Source organism: Sipha flava, unplaced genomic scaffold (assembly GCF_003268045.1).
Source record: "Sipha flava isolate LNK unplaced genomic scaffold, YSA_version1 42_pilon_pilon, whole genome shotgun sequence".
Lineage (NCBI taxonomy): Eukaryota > Metazoa > Arthropoda > Insecta > Hemiptera > Aphididae > Sipha > Sipha flava.
In genome coordinates this window covers 2843322-2864596 of record NW_020273159.1, presented here as the reverse complement: position 1 = coordinate 2864596, position 21275 = coordinate 2843322, and the positions used below count along the sequence as shown (strand labels likewise).

At 26.4% G+C, this 21275-nt stretch overlaps 1 protein-coding gene across 5 annotated transcripts in view; it reads left to right on the top strand.

Moving 5' to 3' along the window:
- The first annotated feature begins 1378 nt into the window (after window positions 1-1378).
- Window positions 1379-21275, top strand: part of LOC112689087 (echinoderm microtubule-associated protein-like CG42247) — a 27804-nt gene continuing 7907 nt past the window's right edge. The window contains exons 1-6 of one of the 5 annotated variants that reach the window (XM_025562600.1): window positions 1379-1579; window positions 3257-3319; window positions 3508-3726; window positions 4401-4604; window positions 6841-7068; window positions 19700-19909. In XM_025562600.1, the coding sequence (XP_025418385.1) occupies window positions 3535-3726; window positions 4401-4604; window positions 6841-7068; window positions 19700-19909 (834 nt within the window). In that variant the 5' untranslated portion in view covers window positions 1379-1579; window positions 3257-3319; window positions 3508-3534. The other 4 variants (XM_025562599.1, XM_025562601.1, XM_025562602.1 and 1 more) reach the window with 4 other exon arrangements.

Genomic DNA, 21275 nt, shown 5'->3' with positions numbered 1-21275 from the left:
ATTATGTAACATATTATAATTGAGCTAGTTCGCATTCGATAATTTAAGATTAATTGTTATAAAATTTATTTTTAGTTTTTACGTAAGTAAGCAAAATATATCATATAATTAAGACCCAAAACTTCCCATATTATATACAAAAATCTTCCTAAACTTATACTATATTATACAACTATTATTTATAGTTAATAGATAATAATATTGAAACATTGAAATTTTCTTTGTTCGTATTGAATTATTTTATGTTGTAAGTGTTCAGTGATATAAAATTGTGTTCACAATAATGGAAGCATTGAAATAATTGAAATAGGTAACCGGAAGGTCAACAACTTTATTTCAACGAACATTTGGTGATCCCAACATAAGTATTATAGTACGACGGAATCGTTTAGGCCTACGATATCGGATAAATACCATTATGTTGCATTTGAAAAAGAGAAAAATGCATTTAACTTATGCTATACAACTAAATGAACATTATAAACAACGACTTGTCGAGCCACATTGCGTGCAATAATGGTCAGACCATGAAGTGTTTTGAAATCTGTCTCTTCTACTAGAAGTGGAATATAAAAATTTAAAAGAAACTCGTAGTGCTTACAAATAAATGTTGTTATGCTATTATTGTTATAATATGTAATTACATTTTTAGTCATAAAGGTATTTTACATTTAAATAGTAGTTATGTAATATTGCGTATAAGAATAATTAAAAAAAAAATAGTTTTGATTATTATATACTGATATTATTTTTTGGTTTATAAATTAGATGAAACGGTATTTCACAAAACGCCGTTCGTTTTAAAAAAATATTATTAATACATTTTCATTATTTTACTTATGTTTTATTATCTTACAATAATAATGTTCTTGATAAATGAGTAAATGGCTCGCGAGCCAATAATATTGTCTTCTGCAATGTCTGCGGAACACGTTGTTTTAGTAATATGTTCGTTGTTAAAGTTACATTTACATAAAGATGGTATTATAATGAATGGTGAAAAAAAATCATGTAACTACATCTTGGTTATCGGTCAGTTTTATAACTGTATGTTTGGTGTAACGATATTATAAGAGGATGAGGAAATTTACATAAAAGGTATCGTTTCCGCAATCTGATATTGATTATAATTCCAGGGTGTTTTTTTAGATCATACAGTTTTAAAAATTGTACGCGAAATATTTTCAACTATATCACCTGATTTGGATCACAGGTTGATGACGCGTGCATGCTGATTTTGTGTCTTGCACAATTTCGCCAACAAAACTTACCCTTCCAGCGGTAATGCCCATGCAAAACCTATTGAGCTCAAGGTAATTCTAGACGCAAACGTGGTTGGTTAAGAATTGCGTGACCAGTGGTCAACAGTCGCCAGCAGCGCGAGGGGTGTACTTTCTCGACTTTCTAAACTCCTTCCGTAGTCTTACCGCTGTACAAATCAAGTGTACAACGATTACAGTGGTCAGTGATCGACGTTTAAGTTTTTACTTTACTAAAAAAATTTGTCAATTTATATTTGAATCTATTATTGTATGTTTTCATCTTATCACGTTGCCATTATACGAATCCAGTACATAAGGTGAATATAAAATAATATTAAAAACAACTACGAAAGGTTAAGTATTTATTGCAGTAAAAATTATATATTATAATAATATATACATTATATACATTTAATAAAATCTAATATAATTAATTACTGTAGTACCTCTTGTAAATTCAATAAACATACGCTTCAAACCTTCATTGCCTAATGTGTTTATTGAATAATTTCATAAAGTAAATAAATAAATATTGTGGCGAAGGTGTATCTATTATACTTATAATTATATAAACGCATGTGCAGTTATGTAAACATAATAATACGATTTCAACGTTAAATATATAGACGTATTATTTATTTTTTAAGTAATTATGTATCAATTATGATTTAGAATTTAATATTTGCTGAAAAATTATTATTTGTTGATATTATTTTTTTTAATAATTTAATATTCAATGATTCTCGAGTTTCATTTACATAAAATAAATAATTAAAACGTTCTATTCAATGAGGGTGTATATTGTTATAGTATTAAACACATATGGTGACTGTTGAACATAATTAATGTAGTGAATCATTTGAGAAAAAATGTATATGCTTAAATTTGGGATAAATTTTGATAATGAGCAATGATATTATAATTTTACTAATTTAAAAAAATTCTTTAAAATTTTTTTTAATTTTATTAAAAATTAGTACAGAAAGTAAGAATACGAACATAGATTTTACATGCACATTACAAATACAAAATAAATCAAAACTAATAATGGTATTATTTTGAACTTTTTTTTGTTTTATGTAATTTATCAAAAACGTGTATTTTATCCTATATTGTTATCCTTTACTTATTAAATTAATTTATTTACCTTTATTAATTTCAAGGACTACATAAAATCCTTCTTTGCTGTTTTTAAATTACTTTAAATGTAAATACATTAAAAAAAAAAAAAAATGTTTATAATCGTTTAAATTGTTAAGCTGAAGAAATGTTGCGTAATTACAAGAACTGTCCTCGTCTTTTAGTTAAATATATAATAAAGTCATCAATAATGATTTATCATATTTATATAACTACAAATTTTAAATTATCAAAATTTAAAAGAAGTAAAAAAAAACATTTTATATTCTAATTTAATTATAAATTGTATAATCAATTTGGATTTGATTGAAAATTCTATATAATTTAGTTCTCAATAAAAAATAATCACATACCTTATTTGTGTTCACAAATATTATACTTGACTAAATGGTGAATCTATATTACAATAAATGAAAGTACCGGCATTATTTTGGTTTTGTAAAAATCATTAGATTTAGGTTTAGGGTTTGAGTTTAATACTTATGAAATTAACGTTCTTATTGAAAAATTTCTTAATTTAAAATACAAATTAAATAATTTTGAGTAGTACCTATTGGTGATTTAGCTAAAATTTTAAGATAAGTTTTTCAATGAGTCCTAAAAGTAACTGCTATACATGGGGAATATAACTTATAACTATAAGTAATAATAAACAATAATAATTAGAAATTGAGAACTAATTATTGCTGTTGAATATAAATGAGTAAATACTAGTAGGCACCAAGTTACATTAATTTGTATTATCTGAATATAATAATATTTTTTATATTAATATTATTATATTTACTTTGTTGAATTTTTATATTATGATCTATAAAAATTATAATTAAAATAAATTAAAATATTTTTTACAGGTCATCTTTGAAAAGTGAATCACTTCAAAGTCTTATGTAAATAGACATTTTCATGACGATATGGTATGTAAATTTTCATTGTAAATAACTAAAATCACTTATTAACTCAAGGTTAATTGGATAACCATTTAAAACACTAAGGCATTAAATGTTTTTCAAATTAACTATTTGACCTATGTATAAATATAATTATACTTATAATCACTTATATAAATTTTTTTTAATTAAATAATTTTTACTGTGATATTTAGATGAAACATACTTGATGAACCGGCAAAATGTTGGCACCAACAGTCATTGTTCAACCGTCATCCCGTCCATCCAGTACAATGGGAGAACGGGACAATATTCCAACAGATCCCAGCGAAGAAAAACATGAACCAAATGTGAAAGAGATTGTAGCCCCTGCCAGATTAAATGTTCCACAACCAGACAACAAGTCTGAAAGTGAAGATGAAGAGTTTCAAGAAGTAAGATAAAGTAATATATTCAGTTTATAGTATCAAGAAAGTCTGATATAATTGTACATTTTGAATTTAAAATTGTAGATGTTCCATAATGTAGAAAACCAAAAGGTGTAACTGTAAAAATTATTCCAATTATGACTTACCCATATAATATGTATAGAATCAGCTAAAACACTGGATAGTTAATTTATCATGTAAAATATAACAAAAAAATTTAAAAAATAACTGCAAAATTATGAGATATATCTGTTTTATATGTTTTATAAGTTTTATAATTTTTAAATAGTATCTATTATAATACGCTTATAATCAAAACACAAAATAATGTATTTATTTTAATTTATTTAAATAATAATAATGGTTTTTTTGGATCTATCATTGACTTCAGTTATGTGCTAACATTTTATGAACTATCGCAAATCCCATCTTTCCATCTTGTGTGGGCTCCATTTTTATTTAAACAATTGGATTAATACAAGTATACAGACTAGATTGATTTATTTATAAACTTTATGAATATAGAAATGGGTGTAAACAATTTTATTATATTTTTATTATATTTTATTATTATTATTATATTATTATATTTATATTATATATATATATTATTATTGTATTATTTATAAAGATGCAGAGTGATAAATTTAATTCTAAAAATTGAATTTTTAAAATTTTAGATAACATCACGTCAGACCCAACAAATGGGACATACTGGTCCTGCAGGATACTGGCAGAGTGTACCTAATAGTAGAGTTGCTAGTCCAGGAAATGATAATGGAAGTGAAACGTCTTCGGTAATGCCAGCTGCAGTTCCTGGATTAGCTGCATCTAGAGTAGCTAAAGAAAAATACAATCATTTATCCTATTGGAAAGCAAGAAAAGTGAGAATAATTATTAAGACAATAATAATTAAAAAAATAGATTTTTCATCATAATGCCTTGTTTACATGTGACGAGCATTCAGCCGAGAAAGTGAACTCGGCCGAACCAAGTCCCATGGGAACTCCAGGAACCAGTACTCGGCCTAGTAATCGGACAAATAAAATGAGTGTACGAGTGAATAGAAACAGTTTCTATTCGCTGGATCGAGTGACTACTCCACTACCAAGACGTACTGTACTCGACGTGTCTAAACTAACAGCCGAGTGACGTGTGAAATATAGAGTGTTTTAAAAGGAACGCAGGATTTAAATCTGTTATAAATTAAATTTATTTTTTTTTTAAAAACACATAATAAATATATCATTCTCTTTAGGAGAAGTTAAGGTTTAACAGCGAAAAACAATATCAGGCACATGACCCTTCCTCTAGCCCTACAGGCGATTATTATTTCTATACAATTTACCATCATTCAATCACATGATGCCCCATCAAGTTCGTTGATGATACGACAAGTTTCTTGCTCAAGTTCCAAGACATTAAAGATTAGGCAGAATAAATCCTGCGTTCTTTTTGACACCCTATACAGTGACACACATCTTAATCTGTTACTCGAACCAGTGAATAAAATGGTGTAGACGCTGACTCGGTCAATTTCGGCACTAGACTGAGCAAGACATCTTGTTTCACAATCGAGGGCTCGTTACATGTAAACAAGGCATAATGTTTTCTAGTATAACTGTTTTAGGCTATAATTTACAAGTATATATTTACTTAACTTTGGTATTATAAATATTAAAAATTATTAAAACTTCAATTTATATGAATTATTAAACAAATCTTAGTTGTAAAATTCTTTATTATTAATAATAATTTAAAGTATTACAATACGAGTAAAAATATCGAAGAATGCAATTAAAAAATTAAAAATTTTACTAAAAAATAACGTTTCATTATGATTTATAGGATATTTATTTTACAAAACATTCAATTTTACATTAAACTATAAGGTTTTATTTTTAATTTTTAATTTTAAATGTTATTTTTTTAAATATTAATAAAACTTAAATTAATTTTCGTCATATTTACAAAAAAATAAAATAATGCGATCACATGAAATTCGAGGACTGACTGAAGAACAGATTGTCAAAAAATTACATTTCACAAATTATCTGAAACTAGTTAAATAAAATCTCATCTATATTGTAAATTTGACAAATTCGATAATCCCAGTAGGACACGATCGATGCAATTTGAAAATAATCAAACTTTCGTGACGAAAATAATTCCAATTCACAATAAATCATTTGAACAATATGTATCAATAAATTATACTCGTATACTTCAAACTTAATTGTGTTTAAATTCTATGGAAAATAGTAAAAATAGTTTTAAAAAAGTGTGAATTCAATAAAATTATAGTTAAAATGAAAATATTTCGAAAATTGTGTAAAATTTTACTTGTTTTTAGATTTTTATTCATTATGACACACAATACATTTACAGCTTACTTAGCAATAAATTGGAACAATAGAAGAAAATTTGCAAATGTAATTACATCCGCGTCCTAATTATTATATTATTTTGTTTAATAATTGTTTATTAACAACAAAAAATGTCTGCAATAAATTATTAAAAAAAAAATTAATACCTATCATATCCATAATGTGATTAAATATAATACTAAAATTTAGTATTATAATATTTAATAATACATTTTGATAAAAATATCATAACATATTTAGTGATAACTATTAATATACGGATAGGAAATGAATGCATTAATCATTGAATATTTTGTTTGTTTTAAACGTGTTACAATTAATATTTCATTGTTTCATCTATACTTTTCAGATATCTTGTAACAAATTAATATAATATAATTTATTTGTTAAGTTGGTAAATGGTAAAAATAAGGATAAAAAATACTTTATTTACTGTTCATAGCATGGAATTAAATATAAAGAATATCTTTACCATATGTATAATCGATCATTGCTAATTATTACTTTGATGACTTTTTATAAATAAATTGTACAGTTATATTTACAAACAGCTCTCAAACAAGGAAAAAATCTAAAAATAATTAAATTCATAAAATGTAAATAATTTATGGTATAATGTTTAAAAGTGGCTAAAATTATAAATAAATAATTTATCAAACATAATAAGTTTAAGTTATATTAAATACAAAGCTATATTAAAGCATTTTGTAATACAAATCTTATTTATTTGCAGGTAACATTTTTTAAAAATGGTGATTTATACTTTCCGGGATTAGAACTGCGCTTCCGACCCGGAAGAGATATTAGTAACTTAGAAGCATTATTAGACAAATTATCAACACGAATGGATTTACCTCGTGGTGCACGATATTTATTTTCTATGGATGGCATCAGGGTTGTCAGTTTAGATCAGTTAGAAGATGATCAATCGTATGTGGTATCATCTTATAAAAGTTTCAAGGTATTTTCACAATAATAATCCTAAGAGGAAAATATTATAATAGTTTTTAAATCGTTACTATTAAATTAATGAAAACTGAAAATTCATTAATTTAATCATAGTAAAATTAATAAAAAAAAATAATAATAATAATAATTAAATAAGTAGATTACTTTTGCTGAACAATTAACTACTTAAAATGAAAATCATTCAGCTATTTATGTAATTGTGAAGTTAGTTACTATTTATTTTTAATCTAGTATATAAATTTAAAAAATGATTATTAATTACAGTTGATACATTTCATTGTATTTGGTAATTTGTAGGATTATCATCTGAGGTGTAAAGGTAGGAAAAATATTTCGAAAATTGTAAAACAATTTTTCTAACATTATGCAAATAATATAGATTATTCACAATGCAATTAATAGTATGTGTATTACCAGACAACTTAACCTTAAATGAAACAATTTAAATATTACTAAAATTATTTTAGGGCTCCGACTCTTAAGAGTTCGAAGGGCACAATGGATTTTATTAATCGTATTGTTATATTATATTATTTTATTTTTTTTTTTTTAAATAAAATATCGTTTATTGAATATTTACAATCTATACTATTATATGTATAATGAGTAAATTTGATGGAGGAATGACAGTGATGAGACGGTGAAAAGAGATGCTCACAGTAGAGCTACCTTTACATGAATTTTAAATTAATTTTGGGTGTTGAGAAGATCTCTGGATCATTTCCAATTAAGGCGTCGGGTAGGGTTACCTGGAAGTGTATTAGAGTGAAGTTGAGATATAAGCTGGTTTGGGTGGCTTTGCATTTTGAAGTGGAGTCTTGAATAGAAATTGGCTGCGGTCTAGTTGATGGATGGGACATTGAGGTATTAGTGTAGAGCGGCGTTTGTGACGTACCATGGGTGACTATGCGAAGGCAGATGGATTGGAACGATTGAATTGTCCTGAAAATATTATTTTTTATATTCAAATAAATTAATACTTAAATTTTAATTTAATTTTATGAACTTTAAGTATTAGGTTTATTATGTTAAAGCAACCCTTATGAATATGAATATTATTAAGTAATAATTTATCATTATGTGTTACAATATTATAGCCAAGGCTGGGCATTAACGAGTTAAAAGTTAAAATTAAGTTCAAACGTTAAGTTAATTTTAATTAAGTTAATTAATTCGTTACTTTTTTTTAAGATTAACGTGTTAACTTTAAATTAATTTTATTTAAAAGTATCTAAATTAAGTTAATTTTAGTGCAAAGAATAATGAAAATTATTAACCCGTCATTGATCGCGTGATTTTTTTTCTACATTTGGTCATTTGAAATAAACGATCAGTCGAGCGGGGTAAATATTCTCCAAACAGATAAATTTTTTACACGAGTGTGTACAACTAACTAAACTAGTTTTCAATTAAATAAATGTCATGGAGTGATTTTGATGAGCTACTCAGAATTACAAATCCGTTTGGCAGATAATGAATTGGATACACATATTTATTAATAAACTAGGAGATTATTTACCTCGTGCAATCAGTGACGGGTTAAATGAGGTTTTTAGTATATTTATAATTTACTATTTTAATATGCATTTCCTCTAGACGAAAATAATATGAAAAATAACTTTAATAGTCATTATATGGGTTATATTTTATCATTATATTTTTATAACATTATTGTATAAACAATATAAATCATAGATAAGGCTATAAACCCATTGAAATCCTAAGACTATTTTGTGAAAATAATAAATACCATGAGAGCGAGTGTCGATGAGGGATTGATCACAAAACAACTGTGGTATAATTTCCAATATTATTTCATTATTTAAGTAGCATGTATTTTGTTCACATCACGTTCATATCTATTTACACATATATGCTATATAACATAAATGAGATTATCGATTATCTTATTTATGTTACCTAAATGTTATGTGGTGACTTTCAACAAAAATTGCTGTAGTCATGACTCAACTTTTTATTATTTACCATGTTTAGCAACAGTGGAAGTACAAAATTGGTAAACATCAAATAATTGCATAATATAATAATTCATAAGCTTATAAAGACAACTTCTATAAATATAATTAAATATCACTTTATTATTACCCATGTACTATCATTAATTACACAATCAATTCCTCTGGCTTCTTTATTTAAATTTACATTTATATTTGTTTTTTAATAGTTAATATTCTTAAATTTTTATACGTATGACTAATTTAATCGCATTGTTTAAAAGACAAAGGAAGAATATAAATAAAATATTTTTTTATAAATAAACTAATATTAGGTGAAATTCTTTAGGACTATTTTATAATCAATATCCAAAGATCAATGATATAATATAACTAGTTTTTGATTTTTAGTTATTTTTTGATGTATTAAAATATAACTTGTATAGTTGAATCAATTTTTGTTATTTTTTTGTCATATACACCTATAATTACATAAATCTGACTTGAAATGCATAGATTCGATTCTACTATAATATTTTTTTAGAAAATTAAATTGTATATTATATACAAAAACCTAATACTCGTAGACCGGCCTTGCCTATATTACTAACATTACGCGTCACGAGTCGTGATAAAGGGCGAGATTAAGTGACTGAGTGACCAATGCACGCACGCAATTATTGTGTGCGCGTGACAACACATAACCTGTTAAAATAATAATAATTACTGTAGCACAATTGTGGAATTGGGGACAGTTGTCCGAAAAATGATAAGGACTAGAATCAAAAAACGGCGGCATAAAATGTGTTTCCAACATAAAATTTCTAAAAATTATATTATAAAATTATTTTTTTGTTTAAGAAGTTATACTGTTGCATTTGAATGATAATAATTATATTTTTCGATAATAATTATATTCAATTTAAACTATACTACGGTTCACATTTTTTGACCCAACAATCCCTGTGTATTTAGCATAGACATATAAAGACATAGATATATAATATTATAGTGCCTAATTTAATATCTAGAATTTCCTATTTAAAGATGAAATTAATTTCAATTAATTTATTTAAATTTAAATAATGTTCAGGATTTTTTTTTTTTACATGAGTTTTAGTACCTATTTATTTATAAGCTAATTTTTAATTATTGTGTTAATTAGTTACATATAAAATAACAGGTATCAATTATATGAAATAATTTATAATAATATATTTAAATAATACATTTTTAAATACTTATTTTTCAGTACACACTTAAAACTAAAACGTAATATTTTATACTATTTACATCATACTAGCACATAGAAAATTAAAAAATGTATAAAATACATATATATTTTAAGAAAGGTTTATATACAATTAAATTTTAAGCTAGATATTTTTAAACATACATGATATACTACATAGATTTATAACATGGACATAAAGAAGAATTGCGAGAGCAGAAAAGCATTACCTTTCTCTAATTACATTGGTTACTAAAATAATACAAGTCAAAGTTTTAACCAGAAAACATGATTTAATGTTATACATAATTATGTTACCATAGTTTAAAATTTGGTCCATTTTTGTAGAAAATAAATATAAATGAAATAAAAAGTAAAAGTAATCAAAGTAAAATAAAATAAATAAAAAGTAAAAGTAATCAAAATTTTTGTTGAAAACAGTATAACCTATTAGTATTTTTCCCGCTTTGAAAATCGAGGGACATTGTATAACTTTTATTAATATAAATTATATAATTGGAATAGGTAATTTTCGATTTAGTCAGTTGATACTGCTTTTTCAAATTTCGGACCTTATCGTTTCTTAGGTCGTTATCATTTTTCGGACAACTGCCAAACACTCACAATTGACTATTCTCTTATCAATCACAATAAAATTAACAATGTGTTCATGTAAATTTTAAGGTCTATGGTTTTATACATACCATTATGTTTCACTGTTTACATTATATATATAGATTATAATTACTTATAAAAACTTAAAATATGTAATATTTAATATATTATATTAATATTAAACGTATAGTAAGTGTAATACACTTGCAAACTATGTAAACAAATGCGCTATCTTGGCTTTTACAAAGTACTAAATTCACCATTAACATACTAATTAGTAATCAAATAGAACACTAGATCGCGTAAGTCTTATACATGAACTATATAGTATATTAACATATGTACAAATGGTGGAAATATAAGTTAAGAATAATAATTCATAGGTTATAACATTATAAATTTATTATATGCTGATTCCAAACGATAATTAAAATCTATTTAAATACAATACACAAGATTTCACTTGCAGATAAAATTTTAAGTTAAAAATTAAACTATTTTGACTATTTTGAATAAATATTTACTTAAATATATCTGTATTTAAATTAAATGATTAAAAATATTTAAAATTTATTTTAATTAATAATATTACAATTAATTTTTTTTTTTGGCCCTAGGGGTGGGTTTGAACACCTCCTCCCCCCGTATGTACGCCACTAGCTTATTATTATCTGCGTAGCTATACACATAAAAGGTAACGAATACGACCACTATATCCGTTATCTGCAAGATTTAAATATAGGCTTTATAATAGCTTTTAACATATTATTCGACATTATACTTGAATAAACTAATTATTGAAATATAATATCGCTTATAAAATTCACATAAAATATTAAAGATTTATTTTTAAAATGTAATTTTGTTAATTTAAAAGAGGAAATAATTTAATATTTTTTATTGGAATAATTGTGTAATGTATAATTTAATACTGATTACCTCTTAGCAGTTAAGACTTAGCTAAACTGTTTATGTATATTTCATCATGTAAAAATACAGGTTACTGGGTTATTTGGTTTAGTGTCGTTTGTGGTAAAACAATTTTTTTTAAATTTTGAGCAGAAAAAATAGTTTTTAAAATGCTAGTTAAAGAATTTTATAAGATTTTTTTAACTGAAGAATCTACTGTCAAATACCTGCAAGATTATGACCTACTACCTTGTGTAAAATAATATCACAAATGTGGCAATGATGTAAAACTATACCAAAGAAATGACAGAGGAAAAATATAAGAGAGATAATATTTTTGATGCTTTCCTTAGAGATATGAAATTATGCTTTGTGGATAATTTTTTGGATCCTTAATAAATTAAAATTTTTTTTTATTTATACTTTTAATATTATTACGGTAGACTACGTCTATTATGGTAGATCGCATATTTTTGTGGTAGACTGCATATTGGAGGATAGCCGATATAACCTACATTATATTTTCAGTATGCCCCCAATTTTATAGTTACTTAATATCCCTGTATTTCCACGTTGTATCAAATGTCTTTTTGATGTCCCTATTAAAATAAATTGCTTTCATGCTAATTTTTCGCAGATGGCAGTTTCTATTGTAGTATGGCAGTCATATGTTGAACTGTGTATTCAAAGTCCGTTTTGTTCCTCAGATATAAGTTTGATTTTTTCTAGATACTACATTAATTTTTGATTTACTATGTCTTCGATAACTTTGCTAAGTATACATAATATAGATAACTTTTGGACTTTATATTAATTTAAATTTAGTTGCTTGATTCGAAGTATTATTGCTTGTTTTCATTGTTTTTGGAAGATGTGTTATGGCCATAATTTGTAGTATAAGATTTAGGTAGTATTTAATATTGATCGTAGGAAATTTTTTTTTTAAGATATTAATGGTATATTATCAGAGCCACAACTATGATTTTTTTTTTTTTGATAACTGTATATGTTGGTTCTTGTAATATTATTTCTTTATTTACTTTTTGTATGTTTTCGTTTTGATTAAATGTTAATACGATTAGGTATTTCATTTTTTTTCGTTTTTTTCGCATGGGTTCTGTCACTGTAGGGTTTTCGGTACTAATTATTGTTTTTTTTTTTTTTTTTATATTTATTTTGTAATATGCAATTTGTACAATTAAGGCACAATAAGCGTATGTGAGCAATGAAGATGAACAGGCGAAAAAGACGTGATTAAAGGAGCCACCCATTAGTGACATTTTAGCTGTTGAATATAACGTGTTACGTTAAATTATCCTTTTTTTTTTTTTTTTTTAATAAAATCAATTGTCTTAATTGAAGGTCACGACACCATGTTCTTTTTAATCTGCGTTGGGGATTTTCAGTAAGGGTTGGAATGGAGAGACCTTTAATGAGTGGGTTGTAGTGATTTTAGAGTTTTAGGTGAAATCTATTGTAGAAGGTTTTGGCTTCTTCGTTAATTGTTTTTATATGAAGGTCGTTATGGAGCATATGGTTTGAGACAAAATACGGGGCGTTTATAATTTTGCGGAGTGAAATATTTTGAAATGTTTGAATTTTGTTGGTATTTGATTTTTTGGCTGCTCCCCAAAGTTGAAGTTTGTTGGTCCAAATAGGTTTTAAAAGAGATTTATAAATTTTTATTTTTGTTTTTAAATATGTGAATTGATTAGAATAAAGTAGTTTGAGTAATCTGGAGCGTAAATTTAGTAGTAGTATTTTGGTTTTAATATGTTTACTCCAAGTTAATCGTTTGTCGAGATGCACACCTAAATATTTGACCGTGCTAGATGTGGGGATAGGAGTATTATTTATGAAAACGTTAGGACAGAGTCTTAGTTTTAGTGTGAAGGTAATGTGTACAGATTTTGAGCTATTTATTTTGACCCTCCGTTTTTTGTACCAGTCGGTCATTTGGTCTAAATGGAGTTGAAGATAAGCTGAAGCTATGTCTGGGTTTTCGTGCATTGAAATAATAGCTTTGTCGTCTGCATAATCCAATACTTGAGTATCTGCGAGGGTGGGTTGATTGGAGATGAAAATATTAAATAATAAAGGAGATAATATACCACCATGTATATTCTTTCCTTGTTTTTTTTTATTTTCTTTAATAATAAAGAATTTAATAATAAAGTTTTTGCTCTTTCTTTTTTCAGGGTAGTTAAATCGATTAGTTGTCTAGTTTTCCTGTATTTGTTGAGTGTTTTATTTTTGTTTTTTTATTGATTTTACATTCATCATTCTACCATAAAACTGGTTGTTTTTTTCCGGAAAAATTGCTCTTTTTATAATTAGTATACATATTTGTTGAATAAGTTTGTGAAAAATGTTTTTTTTATGTTATTTTTTTCATTTTTATTATTCAGTAGTTTTTAATTTTATATTTCAATTAGTTGTGAAAATAGTTTCCAGTTTTGGGCTTTATGTTCCCTTGATGTATATATATACTAAATGCTTTTATACATTTTATTATGTTCATTTATTTTTTTTCACTGCGTTTTATAATACGTATATTGCTGTAAGTTTCTACAAAGTGATACACATTATCTATTTTATTAGAAATAGTTTTCGAAGAAATACGTTTCGATACTATTTTGTGATTTCAGCTAGTTTTTTTGAATAGTTTGCGGATATTTTACATATAAAACACATTACTGAGTCGTAAGAAAATTAAATTCTATGGTTTATTGTTTTAATTGATCAACATTGAATCTTGTAATTTGTTTACGTTTTCACCTATTATGTACATCTGACATCAGAAACTAAGTAGAAAACCGAATTCTTCTACTGAGATACCAGCCCTGAAATAGGTTATTTTACTGGTAGGTGTTATGTTTTATTTGCTCAATTCATCAGTGTTTATGTATTGAGGTATTGATAGGCAGACGTTGAAAATTATGATTCTTCAGGGTTAAAATATTTTCTGATTTTAATAGGTATGTTATTAGTAATAAAAATAATAATAATATAATAATATAATGTAATATCTTATTACAAATAATTGATTCAATGTGATTAATAATTTTTTTAACTAATTTTCGCAAAGAATGATATTTACAGTACCTATCTTTGGAAATGCGGGAGATAAATATGCTTGATGAATTAACAGTTTTGGCAACACCGAATACGATATCTTTTTTAGTTAATTTCATCGGTGATGTCAATATTTTTTTAAAATTACAATGGCTTGTATAATATATTTTAAAATATTATAAATTAATATTATGTATTACACTTAAAATTATGAAGAATTTAGTTTATATTTTAAATAGAGGTACTTAAAGTAGAATGATAAAATATTGAATACTACAAGTATAAAATTATAAACTTTACATGTAATATTAAAAATTCATACTTAAAGATTTTGAAGGAGTTAATAAAAAATATTATTTGAATTATTTATTATATTATATTAAAATCAACTTAAAAGTAAATAAATTATGTAATTATACTTTTTTCTCACGACAAAAAAATTGAAAATAAAATAAAATAAAATATGTAAAAGGTCGTAACCTTGTAAATTGAATTTATTTTAATTTTAATACCATAAATTAATGTACTATTATTCATACCTAGCTATAATTATGAGTGTTGATTTGAAAAGTTTATTAAGTACTATATTATGACAATTTTAGTTTTGCACGCTATACTGTTATTCATTGTCACATTGAATTAAACGTGTGTTAATAAAAGCTGTACTCGTTATTTCACGAAATTTCTTAAATTTTTTATACAACTTCTTATTATTATTTTATTTTTTTAAATAAAATTTATATTGAAACATATAAGTATCGATTCCAAAAATAATTTATATAACAATTCTGTTTTTTCCCTTCCAAAACAAAGTCCATTATACCCATAACTGATATGAATGAAGTTATTTTTAAGCTATAATTAATTAAAGTTAGACCTAGCTCACTGACCAGGTTTCAGATATAATATCTGCAAAATATGATAAAAAATATTAAAATATTATACCATATAATAAATGAGTAAAATAAGATTATAGTATACATAACAAAAAAATGTAAAGTTTCAAAACAATTTCTTATCACTTTATGAATGAACCATGTCATATAAAAAAAAAAACGAATAATGCATTTAAATTTATAAAATTTCTTAATTTCACAATTTATCTTTTTAACTCTAATAGTACATAGTACCAAATTCACAAGTAGTGTTAACAATGACTAAGACGGTTACAACTAAGATTAAATATGATGCAGCTATGTATATATAATATCATTCAAAAAAATGCCCTAAAACACTGTTTAGAGTTTGCACGCATTTTTATCAATATCACGATCTATCTGTTTATGTCTATTTATGTTTTATTTCCTTTTTTTAACATTTCCATAATTTATGAATTGAAATGAAAAAAAATGCTATCTGGCAAGTATAATAAAATTCAATATGACCCAAAAGTAGCAAAACCTCTAGTATTATAATTTAAGTTAATTACCTTTCGTTCGTGTTATGTTAACCAAGTGGTGGAATTTGTGTATGCTATGAAAATATAATATTGCGGTTATGTTATGATTTCAGTTTTGTTCGTGTCGATGGTTATTTTGATATGACCTTCGGATTAATTTTTACATTTTTATAAGAGATCTTGAGTCGTTCATTTATGTTTTAAAATGAGACGGTCAAGAGCGGTCAAGGACTCCTTACGATTTTGATTGGCTGAAAAACGGTTATGTAAAATTAAAATAAATAATAATAAACTTTTAACAATCCAAGGGTTAATATATTTATTAAAATTAATTCATAACGTTATCGTTATTCCCTAATTAAGCATTTTCACATTTTTGGATTAAAAAAAACCTCGCACTACGTATATAATAATTATAATGTAATAAATTAATAATGATTATATGTTCAAATATCATAAGCTAAACAATTTTTTAGTCTTCACTAAATTTGTATTAAATTATTTTGGTAGTATCTATATTAAAATTTTGTATTTCTTAAGGCAAAACAAAAATTGCTTTATTGTGTTCTGAGCTTTAACATTTTAGTTAGTATTTTTCATAAAAAATGATTACATGTTCTCATTATAATTGAAAATATTATCATAAATTCGATATACTGAAAAATTATAAAATTCGAATTTTAATTTTTAATATTTTCTTTTTTGAATAAATACGAGTTTAATTTTATACATGCAAACGCGAGGTTATTTATTATAAATATTAATCATAAATAATCATAATTTTTATTTATAATCTTCATTAAAAAATTTAGAAACATTTTAAACTCTAATAAAAACTATGATTTTAAAAATTGTAAATAAATACTACTCAATATATCTATAGGTCTTTCCATTTAGTTTGAAAACGTGTCCTTTATCGAAGGGACTTTAACGCAATGTACATATATTGCAGTATTATAGGAATTAATTTTAATTGTAGACTTGTGTTTAGTATTTTTTCAATGTATTCTAAATAAAATTAACTTTATTTTACTTTAACTTGTCCTATACATATAATTGATTTAAAATAATTTGTCCAGATTAATGGAGTAATTTAATTATTTCACATTTAATATTATTATTATTTAACTGTTTTTAAAAAAAAAAGTTTCTATTTATTATAAAATACAATATATAAATTCTATATTTTTGGTACTTGTATACGATCAGTGTAAAATAACTTTAACATATTTTCATCCTATTATCGTTGTTTAAGATTATATTTTTAGATTGTTGTTCCCTTTAAAACTCGATTTCCATCGATGTTTACAAATCTTTTAAATACAGTAGAATCCGATTATAACGATCTATAAGAGAACTAAAGAATCGGATCGTTGTATCCGGATGACGAACCATTATCTATGTGAGATATAAAACCGACCAAATACATGACTAGGAATCGTTTTAACCGGAATATCGCTGTATACGGCATCGTAATAAGCGAATTCTACTATATATCGGTTTTGCATTGTTTCCCTTGACCTTAAATAACGAATTTACTGCATGTACACATTAAACACAAATATTTAATGACGTAAATCGTAATAACTCAATTTATTTATTACTGCTTTTAAACTGTTACAGTGGTGTGGTGGCGATGATTTTTCCTCGTTTTGTTCTCTCGACAATGTATTTTTCGTAGATATAAACACTGTATAAGGTATGTCGTGATAGGCTATACACGCGGGTTGAACCGCAGTGAGTCCCCTGCGCGCGAAAACGACCGGAAGTGCACCTCCACCCGAGATACATCCGCCGAAACAATACGTACAACAATAATGAATGCAATGTATACACGGCGTGAAACGGCGGAGTTCTGTATTCCACGTATTCGGTAGTGCCTTTGCATGTCGACGAAAACAATAATTATAACTGTTTTATCATTATTATTACTATAAGTATTATTATCACGGTGATTACCTGTATGGCGAGCGAACGCACGTGGGAGAGAATGAGAGAGAGAGAAGCGTTGACCGGATGGAAAAACGGGCCGAGAGTGGTGGGATGAGTCGAAATACGGGGCGATAAAGGGAAAGGTGTTGCTGAGGGTGTGCGAAATTGCCGTCGAAGATGGTCAAGGGCTCGGCACGCACCTCTTAAACGGCAGTGTCTTGACCACGACGCGAAGTCGGCCGCGCCCAAGACCTTGACGCGCCCGACGACCGCTGGTGCGTCCGAAACGGTTCATATTACACCTCCATACAACCCTAACCACTACGGCGCGCCGGACACGACGAAAGCGAACTCGCGCGGCTGCACAACAGTCGACAGCAAACAACCGCGTGCGATCGCCACCAGAAAAGTCGCATCGTTCACAACATGTGATATTATTAATAAACCACGTTCTCTTGCACCTCGAAATCGATATTATCACGATCGTCTTTTTAAACCGCGTGTGCTCGAACGGTCGCAATCGTAGTCGCTGTGTTAACGTTCGGCCGTCGTCGTTATTTCGATTCTTTTTTCCCCCGTCCACTAACCGTTTTCGTCGCACTGCCGGGGTGCAATAGTGCAACACATTCGTCACACTCGTATCACACGTCGTGGTCGGTGCACGTTTTTTCCTCGTCGTCTGCCGCCGCCGCCACCGTCATCAGAATCTTAGCTGCGCGCCGCCCGATCGCGCACACCAATGGAATGGCAGTCGCGTTCACCGTACTGCACTCGTTCATTGCCGAGCACGCCGAGCAGGTACATTGCACGCACTCAAGACGTGCGCGATTCTCTGTCCCTACATGTTGCCACTCGAGGCTTTTACATTGTTTTTAGTTTTTTTTTTTTTGTCTCCTTTATCGAAATCTTATTCCGTCCCAAAACTTTCGCCGAAACGTGTTTGGAATCAAATGTATCAACACAATTGAAAAAGTATAACGACACTTCGGTTACGATTTTTGTCAGTCGACGACAATTCGTTTACACATGTACGACCATCTACGTTTACGTTCGCGACTATCGCAAACGTTGTAGACGTTATGGAAACGTCTTACAGATTTGTCTCCGAACAAACTTTTTTCGTATGTACTCGTTTTTATCCATGCACATATAAATACGCTCTTGCAGGTGTGTTCGAGTACTGTACTCGTTAAGGTACTGTGTTTACAACATCACACATTTGTAGATGATATACATGATTATTTTTTTAAATTTTAAAAATTAATAATTATAAATGATTAGTAGATTTTTTTGTAAACGTGGGAATACAAAAACATCAAAAGATTTATTATTAGATGATATGTTATAATTTGTCCTTTTTTTTCTTTTTTTTTAAAAACTACTTAATAATTGTTTCTAATTCCAGACTATGTTCGATATTTTGTAACTAAAAACTAATAAATTATTTTTGTTCTTCTTGTGGTAAGCATAATATATTTATTTAATATTTTGTTATTGTTTATTGCAGAATACAAATTACGGTAAGAAATCTGGAGGATGGAACTCAACTACTACTCCGGCCACTGGTTCGGGTTGGTCGAGACAATCGTCTATAAGCAGAAAACAGTCGATAGCTGACGCTAACGATTTGACTTCAGCTACTTCCGGTCTTAATATAACTAAATCATCTACCAATAGAGTAATAAGGATCATTAATAATTTCGACCACACGGTGCAGGTTAGTGAATAATTTATACTATTTAATACGAACAATTTAAGTATACATTGTAAGATTACCATCACCTAAAATCTAATGTCTACAATGCTTTTGGAAAATTTTTCGAATTTGTATTCTTATTATGAATTTATTCAATGCATACAAAAAATTATTAATGAAACCAAAAATGTTGATCAGGAATTTAAACTATTTTAGATATAATAAAAGTTATCAATAAAATGATTGCATCTTCAGATTTAGCTGTGAACTGAAAATGTCATTAAAAAAAATATATATGGCAAGTAAGCCGTCTTAAGGTTTCAGAAAATGTATTAAAATTTGTTCAAACAATGTTTTATTATATTAACATAATAAAAAAAAAAAAAATAAATCTATGTTTTCGAGATTTTGTTTAAAATTTTACAATTGTTAATTTAATATTTTATTTATTTAAAATTATCAGATTCAAAATTTTAAAAATTTAGCTTAAATAAACCTTTTATTTGTAAGAATACATTTCCAATGAAATTATAGAATATTACATTGTATTTATACTTTTAAAGTATATTTAAATTATGTGATAAACTGTGAATGTACATTATTGGTCGTTGTATAATTCTTAGATTTGTTTATTGTAGAATACATAATACATTCCAATTAACTTTAAAAGGAATGAAAATTTCTATATTAATCGATAATTATTCTAAATAACCTTATTATTATAGGCGCAATTCGAGGGGGCTTGGGTATGCTTAGCACCCCCATTTGTTAAATTAGCATCCCTAAATGTGTTTATTTTAATTTACATTTAAATACTAATTACTTATTATGTATACAAAAATGGAGTTTTTATTGTATAAATATATAAAATTATTATTTAAATAATGGTGGTGGAAGTTTGTCCTTCTTTTCGGTTCTCGAACTAGATAATAGTAACAGGTAGGGTTACTAGATTTTTAAATCCCTAAATTTAAACCATTATATTGAATGACTCATAAAGACACAAAAAATTAGGTATTTTTTAAAGTTCTATATTTAAATCGAAATCGCCATTAAACAATTTTATCAAATACGAAAAAAAATATCTTTGCTACAGGGTAAAAGTTTCAAGTTTCTAGTCACATTACTTTTGGAATTATGACTAAATAACTAAAGTCTGAAAAGTGCATTCACTTTTCATTAAAGTCTCATTTACAGCGTATTTTTACCGTTTCAGGACAGTTTTTTCCTCACGCTTAGAAAAAAAAATAACGATTTTAAAAAAATGACCTATTTAAAGTACCATTAATATTTCCTAGAAAAAACTTTTGGACCATTATTTCTACACAAAAAAGTGTTAAAAAAATAAAATACAAACATCATTATAAAACCATAATATTCTTCGCTT